This window comes from Gymnoscopelus microlampas (genome assembly GCF_963454915.1).
Source record: "Gymnoscopelus microlampas genome assembly, chromosome: 13".
Taxonomy (NCBI): domain Eukaryota; kingdom Metazoa; phylum Chordata; class Actinopteri; order Myctophiformes; family Myctophidae; genus Gymnoscopelus; species Gymnoscopelus microlampas.
In genome coordinates this window covers 38,940,745-38,961,142 of record NC_139950.1, presented here as the reverse complement: position 1 = coordinate 38,961,142, position 20,398 = coordinate 38,940,745, and the positions used below count along the sequence as shown (strand labels likewise).

Genomic DNA, 20,398 nt, shown 5'->3' with positions numbered 1-20,398 from the left:
CTCTCTCTCTCTCTCTCTCTCTCTCTCTCTCTCTCTCTCTCTCTCTCTCTCTCTCTCTCTCTCTCTCTCTCTCTCTCTCTCTCTCTCTCTCTCTCTCTCTCTCTCTCTCTCTCTCTCTCTCTCTCAAACACTCACTCTCTCAAACACTCACTCTCTTTCAGACTTGGAGTGGCTGTGGAATCAGGATGCGTCTCGTGATCTCCTGTTAGCCGTGCACCCTCCCAACTACATCGTGCTGTGGAATGGAGACACAGGCACCAAGCTGTGGAAGAAAAGCTATGCTGAGAACATCCTCTCGTTCTCCTTCGACCCATTTGACCCCTCCAACATGGCATGTACGTATGTGCACATGTGTCAAATGTCAGACTTGGATCTTGATCATCCAGTCTGTCACATTTTCTATTTCACTCATGTCTACCCATCGTCTGAATATTTCATCATTTGTCCAAATATCATAGGACATTTTGCCCATATCTCCTGTACTGTATTAGACACGCAGTCTGGTATCTGGTATTTTAGGGACCAGTCGAAATTTACAGAAGGGGGGGTATGGAGGAAATATATGTGCCCTAATTTAAAATGCCATGACCCTCCCTCTGAATGGGAAAAAAAATCGATGACCCTCCCCAAGTGATTAAAAAAAAAAGAATGACCCTCCCCTAAAAATATCAATGACATTTACCTCAGTAAAATGATGTCTATTATACCCTAATCTTATTCCTAACCTTAACTTCGAGTAAATAAATTGACCGCAAGAAGTAACGTTGCATCGCGGAAAAGTACTGACTGGAGTGGGATTCGATCCCGCATACTACGGAGCGCACGGATCCACAGTCCGACGATTTACACAAAAGCTACCCATCCTGATAGAAGGAACGAGTTTACAGAAAGAGTTGATTTTAGTACCGCCCGTCTGGGTTTTTCAAAGTAGCGCTCAGCACTGCTCGCGACGCATCATCAATAGAGAACACTTGCTGTATAATATATCATATAGATATCATGCCCAACATGTATTGTATTGTGAAATTCTTGACACCCCTAACCCTCCCCATCAAATACAACATGACATTTAAAACTGATATGTCCAATGTTTTGCTTTTCACATTGAGAACCATGCACGTGCACACTATAGACATGAAAGGGGCTTGAGCCCCTGCCCTTTTACCCCTTGGTAAAAAAGGTGCCCTCTCCAGACCATGAATGAAGCATTTATTATGGTGAAAAATAAATGGTGAAAAAAATGCCCTACTCGAAGGCAGCATTCAAGGCTAAGAGATGTGCCCTTTCTTACTCTCTAAACGCCGCATCTCCAGTAAAGCTTGAGTATACTAATCAAGCGCTGTGTCACGCACAGAATTATAGCCGATCTACAAGCTCACAATGCGTCCCAGCACCAAGCATTGTGAGCTTGTAGATCGTCTATTTTCGGTACGCGATACAGCGCGCAACGAAGTGTCCAATCGAAACCTATAACCCTGCCGGGCGCACGCACTCACATGTCACACAGAGAAGCGCAGACAATCAGTGATCCGTCTTAATTTGAGACAGATACAGTAGGTATTTGTGGATGAAAAATAATTATACTGTTCATATCCTCTCGCTCTTTATCTAATGTAGATTAAAAAAAAACCCTCGCAGATGTATTTTATCGATTTTAACATGTACGAGAGTCTTATCTACCTACCACCCCCCAGATTGCTGTGAAATGTCAGCTCCAAAGACCGTACTTCTCCCAACATGTACAAATGCTAAATGTTAACTCGGTGTAAGGCGTGTTTGTGCCATGTATTAGTCCATATCTTTCAATAAATAAGTGTTTTGATCCCGTCTGTGGCCAATTCTGTCGGAGGTTCCCAATGGGCGGTGATGACGGGGCGCATCTGGTGAAATCCGGAATTACACTCAATGTAAACAGGAAGTAAACGAGGGAGGAAAATGGCGTTCGGCCACAGACGGGAACAAAACACCTATTTATTGGAAAATATGGACTAATACATTACACAAATACAACGGACACCAAATTAACATTTGGGGCAAGCGGGTAAGTACATTATATTTAGCATTTGTACATGTTTGGAGAAGTACGGGCTTTGGAGCTGACATTTCAGGGCAATCTGGGGGGGGTGGGGTGGTAGATACGACTCTCGTAGAGTTATAAAATGATTTCAAAATCGATAAAATACATCTGCGAGAGTCTTTATCTAAGGCTACTTAAATACTTAATATTTAGAACATTGCTGTAGTCAGTCTTGCTAAATGCACTGTAGACAGTAGTGGTAGCAGAATGGATTTTGCTTAATTGTTCAAACACGATCGTCAAGACGCTGAATAGATTTGACTGGGTCGTTCACACTCGCTGTGCGTTGATGGCTTGTTAATGACTGTCATGGATTCTTTGTATCATTTGAAATAGAGAGGGGTCATTGACCACTGTTTTGCTGTACTTAAAAGGTATATAAAAAACGGACTATTTCATCAATTCAAAATTGCATGACCCTCCCTTGGATTCAAAGTAAAATTAGCTGACCCTCCCTTAGACCAAAATTAAAAAGGCATGACCCTCCCCTATTTTCCTCCATACCCCCCCTTCTCTAAATTTCGACTGGTCCCTTAGTGGTAGTTTTCTATGCTGCCCCTCATTTTAGAAAATCGACAGAGGAAGCAATTGTCTTAGCCCATTAAAGACGTTAATGGTTACAAAGTTGCTAACATAATGTTGAGGGAACCACCAGCTTTGACGTGCATCTCCAACTGACTTTCACCAACTGGTGAGATAATATTCTCTAACCTTGTGATTCCCAAACGGTATGCCGTCAGACAAGTCCAGGTGTGCCTTGGGATTTGTGACAACCACGCACATTATAAGTGATAAACCTTTTATTTGACATTAGTAAATAGAAATAAACGTTAACAGAGTGATAACGTGTTATTAGAGATTTTGCATGGATATGAATATTGTCTTGCCCGCTGTTGTCCATTGGGCACAAAAGGTTTGAAAACCACTGGTCTAATACTTTTTAAGAGAAAGGGCTAGGGGGGGACCCCAGTAGCTAGCTGACCCAGATCCACAGTGTTTTACTATACTCTCTGTTACAACTTCTCCCCTTGGCAGTGCTCACCAGTGAAGGCATCGTTTTCATCAATGACTTCTCCCATTCCAAGCCCCCGGGCAGCACAGGGAAGAAGGTCTACATCGCCAGCCCCCACGCTAGCCCTGCCCATACCAAGCCTGCTCCTGCTGCTACCCCTGCCCCCACCGGTGCCAAGAAGGCCCTCAACAAGGTCAAAGTGCTCATCACCAACGAGAAGCCCACGTAAGACCCAGCAAATTAGCCTCATAATCCACTGAATGCCATGTGAAAGTGTACAAGATTGGCTTTGTCGATCGATGACAAATGCTTGAGAAACGATGAGTACAAGATGAAGCAGATTCCATTCATGTAGGCCTACAAGAGCTAGTTGTACCTTTTTTTTTTTTACATAATTCAGGCTTGAATGGTAGTGGAGATCCAGTAGTTCAGTACCATGTGAGTAGACACCAGACAACAATGCTGTTACTGTGCTGAGTTCATACTGCAGGTAGGCTGGCACACAACATGAAATCCAAGTAAATCGTTGTGAGCACACGGCACAGTCATGTTTTTTGTCCGTTACAGACATAATGTGGAACAAGCCCGTGGTCCTCATTCATCATACACTTATTAAAACTTTGACCAATTTCTGGTGTAAAGATGGTTATGGTGAGCAATTAGCCTTGTTTGCTTAATTAAACTTTCTAATCTGCCGATATGAGTGCAAAATCCAATTTGAAACGGCAGTCTCGGGGGCGCAATATCACACACACCCACGTCCTCTACAATGAAATCCACAGGTGCTCTTTAGTTAGCATCAATTTCGCACTGCAGCTTGCAGAGAGACATGCTCCCTCTGTGGTGCTTGGCTCTGCCCATTACTCATATAATATATTCATTGTGATCTAACTAACTTATTGAAGGGGACCCGTGGCGTGGCAGGGTTGTTTGTTTTGGAAGGAACAAAATGTCAGGCAAAGCTATTCGTCAGTATAATTTGCTATGTTTAATGGTTATGCAATGAATTTGCCAGAGTACAAAATGACAGGCCTCGGTATTCTTTTTTGTAAATGACAAGCGTAGAGGATTTGATGATAATGTCATGTTTCAATAACACAAAGTGATTCCCAACAATGAAACAGCAGGATAACAAATCAAATAAAGCAGGCAATTAATCCGGCAATAAAACATGATTTGCAGAGAATAACTTCATGTTCATTAGCGCACAAGGAGGACACATAAGTATGATGTAGTATACATACATATTTTTTAGTGATCAAATGTTTTCTGTATTTTCTCAAAATAAAGAACCGCAGTTTTCACAATCGATGTTCCAGAGCCCGCCACAACACCGATGCTTCAGATTGAAGCCAGGCCAATTAGGGTCTAAGCTTAAACGCCCAATAATAGTGTTTAACATTTGGAAGAGACAAACCAGCATCCTATCTCCCACTGCATTGTAGAGAGCTTGATGCGTGGTCGCTTACCTCGCCGTGTACACGCTGTTACAAGCTATTTGGTGGGAGAAACGGTACACAGTGAAATCCTCAGTGTTTATTTAACTCTCACAGAGTGTGCAAATGTAACCAGATGGATCTGTAAGGGTCTAAATGGAACAAATGAACCATCAACACTGAGGATTTTACTGTGTAGCATTGAATTAAAGAAATTAACTCTGGGTAGAATGTTGAACTTAATTATTGATACTTGGCGGTGGAGAGAATTTGGCAGCGAGGACTATAGATCTAAATGTGCTTTGCGGCGGCGGGTTGTCACATGTTTTATTTTAAGACCATTAATTGCACAATAAATCAAGACAAGCAAGAGTCAAACTTTACAGCAGCCAGGGAAGAGGTTGACTCGCAATTGCCATATTTACACCATTATCTGTGCAGTGATGTATATTATCGGACAGAAACCTTGTCCAAAACTGTTACTTTTAAGGAAATGGGGGGGGGGGGAACCTGCGTTCCAATGGATCCAATGTAGTTGTTATTTAGTCACAAGCTCTTGTTAATACCTTTCATTGGTAATTATTTCTGAAACCCACATACAGACTTAACCACTTTAAACCTGGCATCCCTATTTTGGGCATGTAATTATTAGTAGTTTTCAAAATCTTTAAACTTTTTTTATTTTTTGGGTAATCTTTAAAAAAATATTGAGAATCGCAGATTTACAAGTCTGTAGATCTGCTATTTTCTCTGCTCTTAATCACCTGACAGCGGATAAAATAGGGCTTTCATTTATGCAAAAACAAAGAGATGAAATCTAGAGATGCAAGGTTTCTCCCTGACAGCGAACATATTTTAGTGTGCAGAGATTAATGCCTGACCTCATTTTTGCACCATTACCACGCTGGCTCCTAATATCATGTAAGTAAGGCATTAGTTTTGAAGAAGTCGAGGAACGATCCAGCCCAGATCCAGGTTGATGTGCTGCCAGCTAGTTCCCTGAGTGGTTGTATTTGTCGTGTCAGTCTACTTTATTTATAGCAGCACCACCCTAGCCTCTCCACCCACCCAACTAGCTGTAATAACATACCCGCCCATTAATCTTACTTGTCTATAGTCTACCTCTTGCATTTCACATCATGTCCCTCTTCTTGCTCTCTGAAAGCTATTTGTCCTTCTCTTAATCATGTTCTCTCTCCCCCAACGTCCCTCTCATTTTCTTCCCCTCTCAGTCTCTTCTTCTGTAATGGCGCCTCGAATTACGTTTTCAATTTCTCTGGCTTTGTCCGTGTGTTGGGTCTTTCTTTATACCCCGAGTCGGGTGTAATCTCTTATGCTTTGTCTCTCTCTCCATCTGGATGATGGAAAGGGGGGTTGGGCAGCTCCCTTTCAGCCAGGCTCTTATCAGAAGCTCTAAGACGAACACAGGACTGTACCATGCACGTTTGTGACTCATCTGGCACACATTACTCTATTGGCCAGCACGGTGCTTTGGATTGATTTGAACGGTGTTGTCCGGATTGGCTGCCTTTCCAAAGGCTGCTATTCCAAAGGCTGGCATGATTTGCTTTCACGCTCGATTTCACAGTCTCATACACACATGCGCGCAAGCACGCACACACACAGAGACAGGCCGACACAAATGTGAACATATATGCTCAACAGGGTTGTAATGACATTGCACGCATGCACAGTACCTTTGCATGAGCATGTACACACACACACACACACACACACACACACACACACACACACACACACACACACACACACACACACACACACACACACACACACACACACACACACACACACACACACACACACATACACACATTAAGTAGAGTTTATATAATCACAAGACAACTTTTTTACTTTAACTACTGTTTTACAGAAAACAACATTGTCAAAATTCAGACCTGGGGAAGAAAAGTGTTCTGCATTTTGAACAATAAAAAGAAATGGCTGATAGCACATGATTCTGTTTCATATATCGGTACACTACAAATCAAAATTTGGCTATATACATTTTTGGTTTTCATTTCCTCATTTCATTTCATTTCTTGATCGGTTTTCATTTCCTCATTTCATTTCATTTCTTGATCTACAAGTTGTGTCAGGAACGGAGGAGTGCTCTTATTGTACCACTTAGATTGATGTTCAGCATGTGACATCACTCCCTGTCAAAGTTGCGTGCCCTGCGTCAAACCTGGATTCTGTAGCTGCTTTGCCTGAGACAAGAGTTTAGTTGTAAAACATTATATTATTTGGAAATATGCAAAGAGCACGACCACAAAAGTGCTGTAACAGCAATGACTAAATCTTATTAACTCACAACTGCCAGGGAACTCAATTATATTTATTGTGTTCACCTTTGGAGCTCGATATAAACAAATGATAGATTGTTGCATAAATACAAGGAAAATTGGCAAACCTGCTGCTTCTCTGAGCACATCATAAGTTGTAGAAACACCCATAAGGTGATGTGTGCGCGTTTCTCCATACCCAAATGACTAGTCTAACAAATAACTGCAAGGCCTAAAAAGAATACGTTGGGTCTAGTTTGTGTGCATGTGTCAGAGTGTCATTATATTATTTTGTGCATCATCATCTACTGCAGTACACTTCATAACCCCATCAGCAACAAAGGCAGAGGTGAGGAGAGTCTGTTGGTTTGGGAACTGGGGAGCTTTTTTTTGTTCTTCTTCTTTGTTGGTTTAATGATGGTAGTGTGGGGTAACTTCAGGTGTAAAGTCAGAGGTGATGCCTTTGCTGCTGTCTCTCTCTGTCAGATAAGCTGAGACATAGAATTCTGTTTTGGCCTCTCGTTCTTCTTCTACTACTACTACTTTTTTTTCCTTCCTCTGATGTCTCATTTTTTGTCGGCCAGCAGTTCCAGCCCCTAACTTGGGCGCCTCTGACCACAAAGCACTTGTTCCGGTGTGAGTTAGAAACTGTGCGTCCTGAAGCGTCGTCTCCTGTCCTTAGACAACTTTAGATAGCGGCAGTCACTGCCTCCATCTGCCAACGATTAATGATCTGCATTGTCCTGTAGTCAATCTGTCTTTATTTCTTTATCTTGGACCAGAGGAATGCAGCTGTACGAATGAGTTATGGGCGCTGACTTTTTTCGATTCTTTGAATAAAGAAAAGTCTCTTCTGAGGTTTTTTGTGCTAACGGTTAAGCATCTGTGACTGCTTTGTTCCAAGAGAGAGATGGGGCTCTTTGTGTGCGATAGCCAATAGCATGCTTAGTTCAATAAAACACCTGTGCATGCTTTGATGAAGTTAGCTCAAATTAACCACTTGCGGTCCCTATTTTGGGCATGTCATTATACAAAAAATCTTCAAAGATAAAAAAAAAGCAACAAAAACAGCCCATCTACAAGCTCACAGCTCATCGCAATGTGGCACCATCGTATGACAAAGTATACAATAAGGCTTAACTGTTTAAAAGGCTTGGCAAACAACAGTTGAGAGATGAGACATTTTAATCTAGAAAGAGGATTTGTTTTTGAAGTTGCCCAATTCCTGCTTAATTCATCAGCCTCCCGTCCCATCATTAAAGAGTTCACTTGCAGCTCACCCTCATTTGCCTCGAACTCACCCAGCCTGCTGTATGAGGAGACATGAATAAAGAGAGAAATGAGAATGTCAATGCAATATTAACTTTGTTGAAAATAGTTTTTCCATAATATTATCATGCAGGCCTAAATAATATTTCATATTCACATACTTCCCTCATAGCTAAGCCTCAACACATGTTAGGCAGCTATTTTGGTCTCTCTGTAATAATGCCTCCTGTGATTCTGCTATGATTTGATTGATTTTTTATTAATGAGGCTGAAGTATGTGGAGCGTATATCTAGGCCTACTCGTTGCATGTTGCGCATTAGAAATTCAGCCACGCCTGGCACTCAGCAAATTCGCTTCAGGCAAATTTAGTTTAAGTTTTTCTTGGCTTAGTTGCACTCGAATAACAAAAGCAAAATATAGCTGCAAGCAGCGATAATACGGGGCCAGTGAGAGAGAGACAGACAGACATGGAAACGAGAGAGAGAGAGAGAGAGAGAGAGAGAGAGAGAGAGAGAGAGAGAGAGAGAGAGAGAGAGAGAGAGAGAGAGAGAGAGAGAGAGAGAGAGAGAGAGAGAGAGAGAGAGAGAGAGAGAGAGAGAGAGAGAGAGAGAGAGAGAGAGAGAGAGAGAGAGAGAGAGAGAGAGAGAGAGAGAGAGAGAGAGAGAGAGAGAGAGAGAGAGAGAGAGAGAGAGAGAGAGAGAGAGAGAGAGAGAGAGAGGAGAGAGCGAGAGCCATGGAAACGGAATGGATAGATTCGAACTCTCAACCTTCGGACTAGGATAAGGATAATTCCTTTTAACAGGTCGTTCATGAAAGTCCTTGTGGTCTTGTTTCCAATGAGAACCTGTGAGCAATTAGGGGTTAAGAGTCTTGCTCAAGGACAAATTTAATTTCATCGACGCATATGCTGGGATGGCCTGGAATCGAACCTGGGGCAACCAGGGGCCTGTTCCTCAAAAGGGAATTAGAGCTTAAGCCTGGCTTTAACACCTATCCTGGCTTAATTTAGTTAGGATTAGGGCTGAATCGGTTCCTCAAAAGCTGAATTAGCTTGAAGATTAGTTTAGCCAGTTCACCCTGGCTAAGTTTAGCCATGACCCGATTCCTCAAAAGAGAATTGAAGCAAGCCTACCTTAGTTACCATGGCAATTTAGCTGTGAAGTTAGCCTGGTCAGGAGCAGGCTAACAGCCAAGCTTACTTAATCCAGTGCCTTTGTTCTTCAAGTTTTTCCACAGTTAATTCAACACATGTGTTTGTATGGACTAATTTGAATGACCCTGCATTCAAATAAAATGAAATAAATACAATAAGATATAATCAAATGAATTATATTACTGAAATAGTGTGTGACCATGAATCATAATTGTTTCACAATGACTCAAGTGATATGGCATTGTCACTCTGTTAACACTATAGTTCATATTGTTGTTAGATGTTTGATAATATATTACAGATTTTATATATATATATATATATATATATATATATATATATATATATATATATATATATATATATATATATATATATATATATATATATATATATTAGTATTAGTAATTATTAGTTACGGGTTTAAAAGAGCCTCTTCACTGAATGTAAGTGAGGAGCATATTTTAAATTATCAATTTCTAGTCAATATGGAGGAACATTTTTTTTATTTCTTGTCCACTTTTGGAGTTACATCATGATGGCAAGGTAACTACACAACCCAAACCTCGACCAAAGTGGTCTTGCAAATGTGGGGTTATTGCGCGTCAAACCCCCCCCCCCCCTTCTCCGTGCGTCCCGTCGCGCGTCCCGTCACGGCCCCCGTCGCGGTCACCCCCCCGCGCCCCCCCCCCCCTTCTCCGTGCGTCCTGTCGCGGTCAACCCTCGTCCCCGGGCGTCCCGTTGCCCACCCGAGCCCCGTTCCGTCGCAAACACACACACACACACACACACACACACACACACACACACACACACACACACACACACACACACACACACACACACACACACACACACACACACACACACACACTTTGCCACGCTTTCTCCCTGGATCTATTTATTGCGGTCGCGTTTCCTTTATTGCTTCATACATTTTACTTCCTTGTACGATTTCATGAGCTGCTGCAGTGCTGCTGTACAGCCACAGAGAAGAACGCCACTCTGGTTTTGGCTCCATGATTGGTCAAGTTCAAGGATTCTGCTATCGACTTTCATGGTCTTTTATAGAAATACGTGAAGCTTGGCTTCATTATCCTGGCTGGACATAGCCTGCCTTGACAAGGCCTAGCTCGACAAAGTCGCTCCTTTTCAGCCTGGCTTTGCTTCGAGGAACGGAATAAACGAGGCTTATATGGACCCGACTTTGTCAAGTCTGGATTTGGCTTAAGTCCAGGCTTAGTTTATTCACCTTTTGAGGAACAGGCCCCAGGGCCTCTGGTTCCCTAGGCGTGCTCACTAACCACCCAGCTATGGCCGCCCCATGATAGGCTAGTAGGCTGCAACACTACCTATAGTGCTATAGCTTTGTCCAGGCTGATGTTGTCTGTTGAAGATCATAAACTCTTGCCTTCTGTCATGAACCAAGCCAACACTAAGATCACTCGTTCACAAACCATTTACCAATAGAGAAATTGTATGTCTCCTCGCTACCGAAAACAGTGAAAGCAGCCGATCTACAAGCTCAGAAACACGTTGCTATCTGAAAAGTTTTGAGATTGTAGATCGGCTATTTTCAGAATGAAGTATGTCATACGTTGAAAAAACGTACTCTCAAATAAGCATTTCAGGTTATCTTTACCATTTGCACATGAATTCATTGATACAGTCATGTTGTTTGCAATTCAACTTAAATTAAGTCTGCATCAAGTGAGGCTTGAACTGGCGACCTTGAGATTGTGAGGCATTCATTTAAGGGAGACGCCATTGGCCCAACAGACAAGTAACTGTGAAAAAGGAGATCACACAGATGATACAGTTTCACGCAAATAGCTGAAAAATCCTGGGTTTAAGTTAATTGCGGACAATCTAAGGGCGGAGCTTACTGGTCAAAGCGATAGATGTGTTCCTCATGAGTCAAGGCACAAGTGTAAGCAAGTTTCACGACTTTCGGCCAAGCGAGGCATGACTTTTGCCTGTTTAAAGTCTGCCTTTTCAAAAAATTGCTATAGCGCCCCCTTTTGGCCAATTGGAGTGAGATTGGTTTCAGTGATATTTGGAATGACCCTGTATATTTCTGCAAAGTTTCAAAGAAATGTGAGTCTGCATGTATGTTTTAGGCACAGATGAATAATTTTCATAAAACTGTAATAGTTAAAATCTATCTCCTCCTGGGATTTTTGAGCAATCTGCACGAAACATTTTACACATGAACTTTGGACCACTGCCTACAAAAATTTCCAACGGATTTTCCATAAGTGAAAAAATGCAGAAGTTAGGAGCCAATGACTGTTTTTCATATAATTCAAAATGGTGGGCGATCTAAAGGTCAGAGGTCAAAAGTCAGACCACGAAAGTTGTCGGGCATGAAGAGACGCATGTGTGTATCGAAGTTTCATGGTTGTAGGTCAAACAGGGCATGAGTTGTACCTGTTCAAAGTTGGCACTTTCAATTGAGTGCTATAGCGCCACCCTTTGACGAATGAGTGTGAGAATTATTTCTTGGTAGTTTTTCATGAGCATCTACCATATGGCCGAGTTTCGTAAAAAGCGTATGCACGGTTAAGCCAGAACTGGCAAAAACAAGTATTTTTCAAACTGCTCAAAATTGCGGAAAATCTAAGGGCGGAGCTTAATGGTCAAATCGATACGTGTGTTCCTCATGAGTCAAGGCACATGTGTAAGCAAGTTTCACGACTTTCGGCCAAACGAGGCATGACTTATGCCTGTTTAAAGTCTGCCTTTTCAAAAAATTGCTATAGCGCCCCCTTTTGGCCAATTGGAGTAAGATTGGTTTCAGTGATATTTGGAATGACCCTGTACATTTCTGCAAAGTTTCAAAGAAATGTGAGTCTGCATGTATGTTTTAGGCACAGATGAATAATTTTCATAAAACTGTAATAGTTAAAATCTATGGAATCCTGGGATTTTTTAGCAATTTGCACGAAACCTTTTACACATGAACGTTGGACCTCTGCCGACAAAACGATAGGAGTGGATTTTTTCTAAGTGAAAAAATGCAGAAGTTAGGAGCCAATGACTGTTTTTCATATAATTCAAAATGGTGGGAGATCTAAAGGTCAGAGGTCAAAAGTCAGAGTGTGAAAGTTGTTAAGCATGAGGAGACGCATATGTGTATCCAAGTTTCATGGCTGTAGGTCAAACAGGGCATGAATTGTACCTGGTCAAAGTTGGCATTTTCAATTGAGTGCTATAGCGCCACCTTTGGACGAAAGATTGTGAGAATTATTTTTTGATCGTTTTTCATGACCATCTACCATATGGCCGAGTTTCGTAAAAACCGACAGCGCGGTTCAGCCAGAACTGCGAAAAGTGGCAGAAGTGACAGAATAATGCGAATAACAATACGTGTCCAGAGCAGAGCTCTGGCCCCGTAATGAACAACAAAATCTGAATGATACATCTGAGATAAGAAACCTTTCTGAATACCCAAGAGAGGTCATTACATACTAGAACATCAAACGTCACAGAGAAAAATCCAAGACAATAACTAAATATGGAAGGAAGAACTGGGGTAATTTTCATCACACTCTATAACCCATTTAGACCTAATGGGTTCTAAAAAACGCCTTCTAAATCCTGAAGTTTTCTGAAAGACTTCAAATATTTATAAAGAAATTTAAAAAAAAAAAGATGTTGCTATATACCTGCACAACCCCAGGGATTCCCGGATTGAAAGGTATAGTTCCGGTCCCGGTCTAAATGGGTTAAAATGTCCTGAGAGTATGTGAGAGTTTCCAGGCGATGTGTTGCACTTACCGTACTGTATGTCTTCTTTTTTTCTCTCCATGCTGTGCATGTTCCTCTCCCATGCGGTGGCGGCCCAGTGCGGAGGCGGTGACACTCAATGACTGTCTGCAGCTGTCCTACCTGCCGTCCAAGAGGAACCATATGCTGCTCCTCTACCCCAGGGAGATCCTCATCCTAGACTTGGAGCTCAGCCAGACCGTCGGTGTGGTGGCTATCGAGCGCTCTGGGGTGCCCTTCGCCCAGGTGGGGACAGCGATGGCACGCGTGCATGCATATACATGCACACATGCATTACATCATGCACTGAGGACTAGATTTACTACAGCTTCATACACCTAGTTTCAGACTCATTCAGTCTAGAAGCACAGTTTGCTTGTCATCTGAAGCACACCTTGCATTGTTATGCATATGCCGCGTATAAGGGAGGATCACACACATAATGGGAGATATAATTGGGGTTGATAACGCATTCTGTAGAATTTTATCGACACAGAATTTGCAAGGGTCAGTTTTGTGTGGACATTTAAGGTGCAAATAAGCACAGGTAAGCTATATAACCCATTAAAACCGGGAAAGCATCTTCGTTTAAGATTTTTGCGTTGGCTATTCAAAAATAGCAGATGTACAAGCTCACAGCGTGTTACTTTGTGCTGTGATGTGAGCTTGTACATCTGCAATTTTTTTTTACATTTTTGAAAAATGTCAAAAGTGTGAGAACTACCGATTTAGAAGGCATTTGTAGAATCGGCCTCAGGTCTTAACGGGTTAAAGGAGGGTTGTGGTGATCGTTATAACAGCAAAGAGAGACAAATGAAGGTCTTTAAATACAGAGAGAACCTTGGTAACAAGTCACGCTATTCCAACTCCCTGAACAAGAAATCATCGAAAGGTGTAGATTAAGCATTTCACGCAATAATTGCTCTGCTGGAAGAAATCAAAGACGACCTTGAAAGTTCCTTTTCCAGCCCCGGTCAAGCAGTCAAGCTCCTTGTATCTCTACTCTATCTAGTATCTGGATCAAATTGAAGGCAAAGCAATTTTGTTTGTATAGCTCATTTCAACAGCAAGGCGTTTCAATGTGCTTTACACAGAACATCAAGCGAAGGAAACACAATTATACGATGATATCAGGATGCATAAAACAAAAGAAGTAAAAAAATAACAGTAGTGTAGATCAGTGATGCTATGCTCATTTGAGAAGTGGTTGCTCTCTATTTTAATGACGGCATGTGCACGTGCACGTGCGCGCCCTCCCGCGCATGCGCATAAATGTTCCCTCATGTGCTCAGTGCGCACTGCTCACAGAACAGCTCCGACCAGCATTATGATTATTAAATGTGCATAAATAGTAGGAAACATGTTTGTATAGGAAATGACTACTTTTAGTTTAGTTTTTGTAAATGTTGCCTTGAAATAGAGAAGCTGAAAAGGGTGGCAGGATGTAGGCTATATAAAGAAATTATGTCAACAGATATGGTGGAAAAACAATGTTTTAAATGTAGTCAGTTACATTGTTAATTTAGTTTGTATTTACTTTTCTAGTTTAAGTTAATTCAATTAAAGACATTGTTGTACACACAAACACAAAAGCGAACGTAAAATAATCAGACAACTTGTTTACTTGAACTACTTTATTTTGAGGAAAAAAAACAAGCTTCAGAGATTGAACAACATTACACAACATCACTTACATTTTTTCAATCTAATTTAACAGTAGTTTCAAAACAGTCAAGCAAGCCCCCACCAATTAGTTTGGGGCTTGTACTTTGGTTTAGCTTTTTTCTCTCTCTTGTTCTCAGCTGCCTGATGGGCTCTCAGCCAAGTTCTCACACCTGACGACCTGCGCTATTGATATGCTAAGTAGCCAGGTACTCGCTCGGCGCACGGATCGAGTGGAACGCATTCTTGCATGCACGCTTGTGCACCTCGCGTGCACATCCGTGCATGTGCCTGCGCGTCCCCCTGGCCAAATAAGTGGTTGCTCGACGTGCAACCCCGTCCACTGAGCATTGCACCCCTGGTGTAGATACAATGACAGTGCAGAAGAGAAATCAAAAGAAAACATCACAGTGATCACACCCCATTGTGGGTAAGCGGTGCCTTCTCTGTTTGATGTGTGGGCACTGGTATTCGGGCGGTACTACTCTATTTGATTTGTGGGCACTGGTATTCAGATGGTACTACTCTATTTGATGTGTGGGCGCTGGTATTCAGACGGTACTGCTCTATTTGATTTGTGGGTGCTGGTGTTCACTGTTCAGGCGTTACTACTCTTATTTGATGTGTGGGTGCTGGTATTCAGGCGGTACTTCTCGATTCGCGCTTATCAGAGCAATGATCACAGAGTTGTGGCCATTTGAAGTGTTAAAAACTGCTGTAACACTGATGTAGCGCACCATACAGTATGTGTGCAATTTAGGTTTATTTAGTTACTTTGAAGTATTTTTTTATGATTTCATGAACTTTCAAGTAGTTATACTTTTTACTTACTTTAATTCCTTCAAGTATTTTTACTCTAAATTATGGCACACCCAATTGTTGATGTGTTCACATTTCAGTATACAATAGCCGCACAGCTGGAATAACACAGCCCACATTCTTTTTATGTTGTGTGGTGTCCGAGGTGTTGGATGTGTTGTTACGGAGCACAAACAGATAACGAGCAGTCAACGCGCTATGGCATCTTTTGCAGTATTTCCTCAACATCACTCACATACAGCCTTGTCTTCCCTTCCATCAATGAACATAATTTACAGGAACAGAAAGCACATAATATATTCAATGAATGTCATCATCTGTAATGTACGGCACCAAACAACAAATGTGGCCCCTGCTCAGGGAGGGTCACAAGCATTCAGGCCTCTTGGTGTACATCGTTGGTTCTCAAAGTGGGGTCCGGGGACCCCCAGGGGTCCTTGGCGGGGTACCAGGGGGTCCCCAGCTAAATTGAGTAAATATAGTGTCACAATCATTTTAACTTTGGCTATTCAAAAATAGCAGATATATTGTACAAGCGGATCTGCAAATTTTGAAAAATCCCTGGCACAAAATATTTTGGAGATGGGGGGTCCGCAGCCAAATACATATCATTTTGGGGGTCCTTGACATGAAAAAGTCATACCCTTTATCTCTCTATAGACCAGTGCTTATGGTTTTTGCACCACTGGACTCTCAAATGTGCGTTTGTCTTTGTAATGAGGGGTTTATGCACTGCAACACTACTGTAGCATCCTTCTCTACAGTATGTAGTTGTTCTTGCTGACAGTCTGATTGCATCACGCACATGTCATTGCCACAGAGCATGATGAGATGTTATTGTACAACCCTTTTCATTCCATTATTTATTCGGCATTTGAGCCACGGATTCATCACCATTTGATGAGATTTAGCCTCTCAGATCCAAGACTAAGAATATTTTGTTATCGTTGGATAAGATTTTGTCCACAATTCCATGCTGTATTGATGTTGGTACCGTAGGAGAGATAACAGGCAAACATTGATCAAAATAACAATTCTATAGTTAAGTAAATGCAGATGTTTAACAATAATTTAACTCTTGAGAGCGATTTGGTTTCATTTTACGCTCTCAAGAGTAAAAGATTTATAAGGGTCCATTTTCCAACTCTCCATCATTTAGCTGGGGACCACCTGCAACCCCCTCAAGGACCACACCACTGGTGGTCCCCGGGACCACTGGTTGAGAACCACTGCTGTGTAAGATAAAGTTAGCTGGATTTTGATAGGGGCTTGTTGAGGTCATTTGGGGATTGTTGAAGACTTCTGTATAGAAAAGCCTCTGGCATGGACTGAAGCTGTTAGAACTATTTGTCAAGTATAAGACAGCTGTAGCTCATACAGAATGTATATATTGTCAAGTATAAGACAGCTGTAGCTTATACAGAATGTATATACTAGAAGGCAAGGATAATATTGATTTGTTTGACATCACAAGGGTTTAAATATTCTTCTTCAGCTTGCCAAAAAATAAGATATTTGTGTGAGCTGCCTACAAATTTAATACACAGGGAAAACCCAGCACAGGCACGGCGCACACACACACACACACACACACACACACACACACACACACACGCACACGCAGTCGCACACACACTGGTTCCCTGACATACACACTGTCTCAGTTTAGCTCACTAGAAACTTTGGCTGCCTCCCTTCATCATCATCACAGATTCCTTCGCCTCATTTGAACTCAAGACGCAATTTAGGCTTTCTATTTTCTCCTTTTGCTGTGCTGGCTTGCATTCACTATCTGTTTTCTTTATGGATGATTCTGCCAGGAAGCCAATTCCTCCTGCTGTGGATGATAAAGTTCACTTCTTGTGCTCCTTCTTGCCCTTCTCTTGGTTGGAGCTCAGCAGGGAAGAAATACACAGACTTTAGCCACGGCAGGAAATCACCATACACATTGATGGATAAGACTTTCTGCTTGTCTTGGTTGTCCTATTTACCGCTGACTTCTCAGCGCACATTTCCCTGTTTTCGGAGACTGAATTCTAATTGTAAAGTAATGAAAGCTGGATGGTGTCCGATGAAGGAGTTGCCGTGGCCAGAGAGCCGGTAATGGAATGGAGCAATTCCACCCATTCTCGCTGTTTGGTGTCCCCTCCAATATCCTGATCAGGTTGTTGTGGGAGATTGGCACTTTGTTTTGAAGATCTCAGATGTGGTCAGACCCCATTCAGACCTTAATGGACCATATTCCGTCAGTAGTTTTATAGTGCAAAATATGCAAATGCCCCTTTATCTTTCCTATGTTAATGATTGTGGTCTATTATAGGTCTGGGCTGGGATATCAAATTTGTGATTTGAGACTAAATATAGTCTGGGATTTTTTTATGTTATATCACAATACTGTAGTGTTGTCTTTGCTTGGTTTTATATTTGTCAAACAGAAATTGTAAAAATGTGTGAAAATAGCCAATCTGACAACGCATTGCGACGTGTAGCATGTAGATTGGCTCAGGGCCAGCTCTAAGTCACTGGCCAGTATTGGTGTGAGCATTACTCAGCCTCCTAGGCTCTGTCCAGCCAACACATCCCACTCTAAGTGTTATAAAGTGCTTGTCAGATAGCCAATTTGCATGACTGATGATATATGCTCCAGCAATAGTCCAGCCTGCGGTTTCTCCGTGGGTGCCCAGAGATACGCTCCAAGGAGAGAAGGATGCAGCATGACTTCACTCTGACTCCACTATGTCAGATTAAGCCTGATTTATACTTTGACGATGTTTGCACACCAACATGGCAGATCTAAAAGCTCACAGCGTGCCACGGATGAGTCGAGAGGCATTGTGAACATGTAGAACTGCTATTTTCAGCGCTAATTGAGGCATTATAGTAATAGACGGGTGTTTCTGGCATTAGCCTCAGTCGGTATAGTCGAGATCGTGCCGGTGTGCAAAGGGTTGACTGCACGAGTAAGTCCGAAACATTATTATAATTATGTAATCATGATGAAATTTGGCACCTTTCCCCTTGACTCCTCACCTTTACACAGATAAACACTAATATACTGTATACTGCACAAGCCGTCTACCCATCTCTCAGGGTCACAAAAGAACAGTAAAATCACAGAGGCCATTACATACCATTATTGTATATGGTACCGACTACCGATACGCCCAATGAGCTACAAAGTTATTAAAAAATGTTTTTTCCACCAAAGGTCCACCGTTACCAATAATTGTGATTAATAGTTGTCATTGCGGTATTCAGCAAAGCAATCAAGGACATTTTAGCCATACTTGTGCAGTCCTAAACTACGCTTGCCTCTGTGGGCGCTTAGTGTAAAGCCAGCAACCCATAAGTACCCCCAAGTACCTGTCTGACACCTCTGATTCATGCGTGTTTGATCTAAAGGGGGTTAGAGTTTAAGCTCCTTCATCAGTGTCATAAAAAGCTCCTCGTTAATCCATTAGGACCGGGAACGCATCTGTGTACGTTTTTTTGATTTGTTTGGGCTATTCAAAAATAGCAGATACACAAGCGGTGCCGCGCTATGAGCGTGCCGCGCTATGAGCTTGTAGATCTGCTATTTTTGGACAAAAGTTTGAGAACCACTGATATTATAGCAACATATGTTTTTTTTTTTTTTTAAACTGTTAGGATTTAGAAGAAATTTGTAGAATCCCTCAGAAACAAAGATTTGAGTTAAAAATGTATATTCAAAGATTTGCACAAATCTTAACGATTTAAGAAAATGAATAGCAGATCTACAAGCTCGTAGGCTACAGGCTTGTATATCTACTATTTTTGAATAGCCCAAAGTATAAAATAATGGTTACAGCTAAAAATCTAAAATGACACATATATGCGTTCCCAGGATTGAATGGGTTAATCACTAAATCCCTGCGGAGGACAGGATGCTGTGTCTTTCCCTGACTGTTCTGTTCTGTACGTGTGCAGGTGATCCCGTGTGCCCAGAGGGATGCCCTGTACTGTCTCCACGACAACGGCTGCATCACCCTGCGAGTGTGCCGCTCCACTACCACAGCGGATGAGGCAGCAGGTGACACACCGCACACACACACACACACACACACACACACACACACACACACACACACACACACACACACACACACACACACACACACACACACACACAGACACAGACACAGACACAGACACACACACACACACACATGCATGCACACGACACCCAAGTTGCATCAAGAGAACCTGTTGTATCAGTCCTCCATAAAGAGCTGGCTGTATAGTAGCTGGACCACCTGCTACAATTTAACCCCTATTTTACCTAGTCTAGTATGTTGAAATTGTATGAATATATTTATTGATTATATTTTTCTTCATGCTGCCGCCCCAAACATCTGACACTCAGTTCACACACACATCTGCACTCAAAGGACCACATTAGAAATGTCTCAAGCTTTACTTTGAGTTCTATCATTTTGACAGATATATATGGTAATTTTTGTCAACAAAATGTTCAATCAATCAACCAATCAAACCCCAAAAAAGAAAAAGGGGGGGAAAAAATCATTCCCACACTGTCCAGTGGCAACCACACCGCATCTCCGTTGCTGTCCATCTATCTGGACAAAGTGCAGCTTAGCTGTTTAGTCCCTCTATCTTTCATTTATCCTCCACTTAACTGCTGATGGAGAGCCTGTCTCCCACAGTTTTTCTCCACCCTTCTCTCCTGCTGTTTCTCTATTTTCTCTTTCCACTCCCGTCTGCTCGGGCTTTCTCCCCTTCTCTGTCTCTCTAACCCTTAAACTTTTCCAGTGGTGGACAAAGTACTCAAATGTTTTACTTACGTAAAAGTATCAATACTTTAATGTAGAAGTACTCTGTACTTCTGTTGCGATGCGACACGTTGTGAGCTTGTA

The 20,398-nt window shown here is 42.0% G+C and overlaps 1 protein-coding gene across 2 annotated transcripts in view; it reads left to right on the top strand.

The window, feature by feature from the left end:
• The window catches only part of wdr11 (WD repeat domain 11), a 95,657-nt gene that overhangs the window by 6,685 nt on the left and 68,574 nt on the right, over nt 1-20,398 (top strand). For both annotated transcript variants that reach the window (XR_014602080.1, XM_084076315.1), the window contains exons 4-7: nt 162-335; nt 3,113-3,314; nt 13,103-13,268; nt 19,452-19,554. Coding sequence is in view for 1 of the 2 variants with exons in the window: in XM_084076315.1 (XP_083932441.1) it covers nt 162-335; nt 3,113-3,314; nt 13,103-13,268; nt 19,452-19,554 (645 nt within the window). In the remaining variant the exon portion in view is untranslated. The remainder of the gene's footprint in view (nt 1-161; nt 336-3,112; nt 3,315-13,102; nt 13,269-19,451; nt 19,555-20,398) is intronic.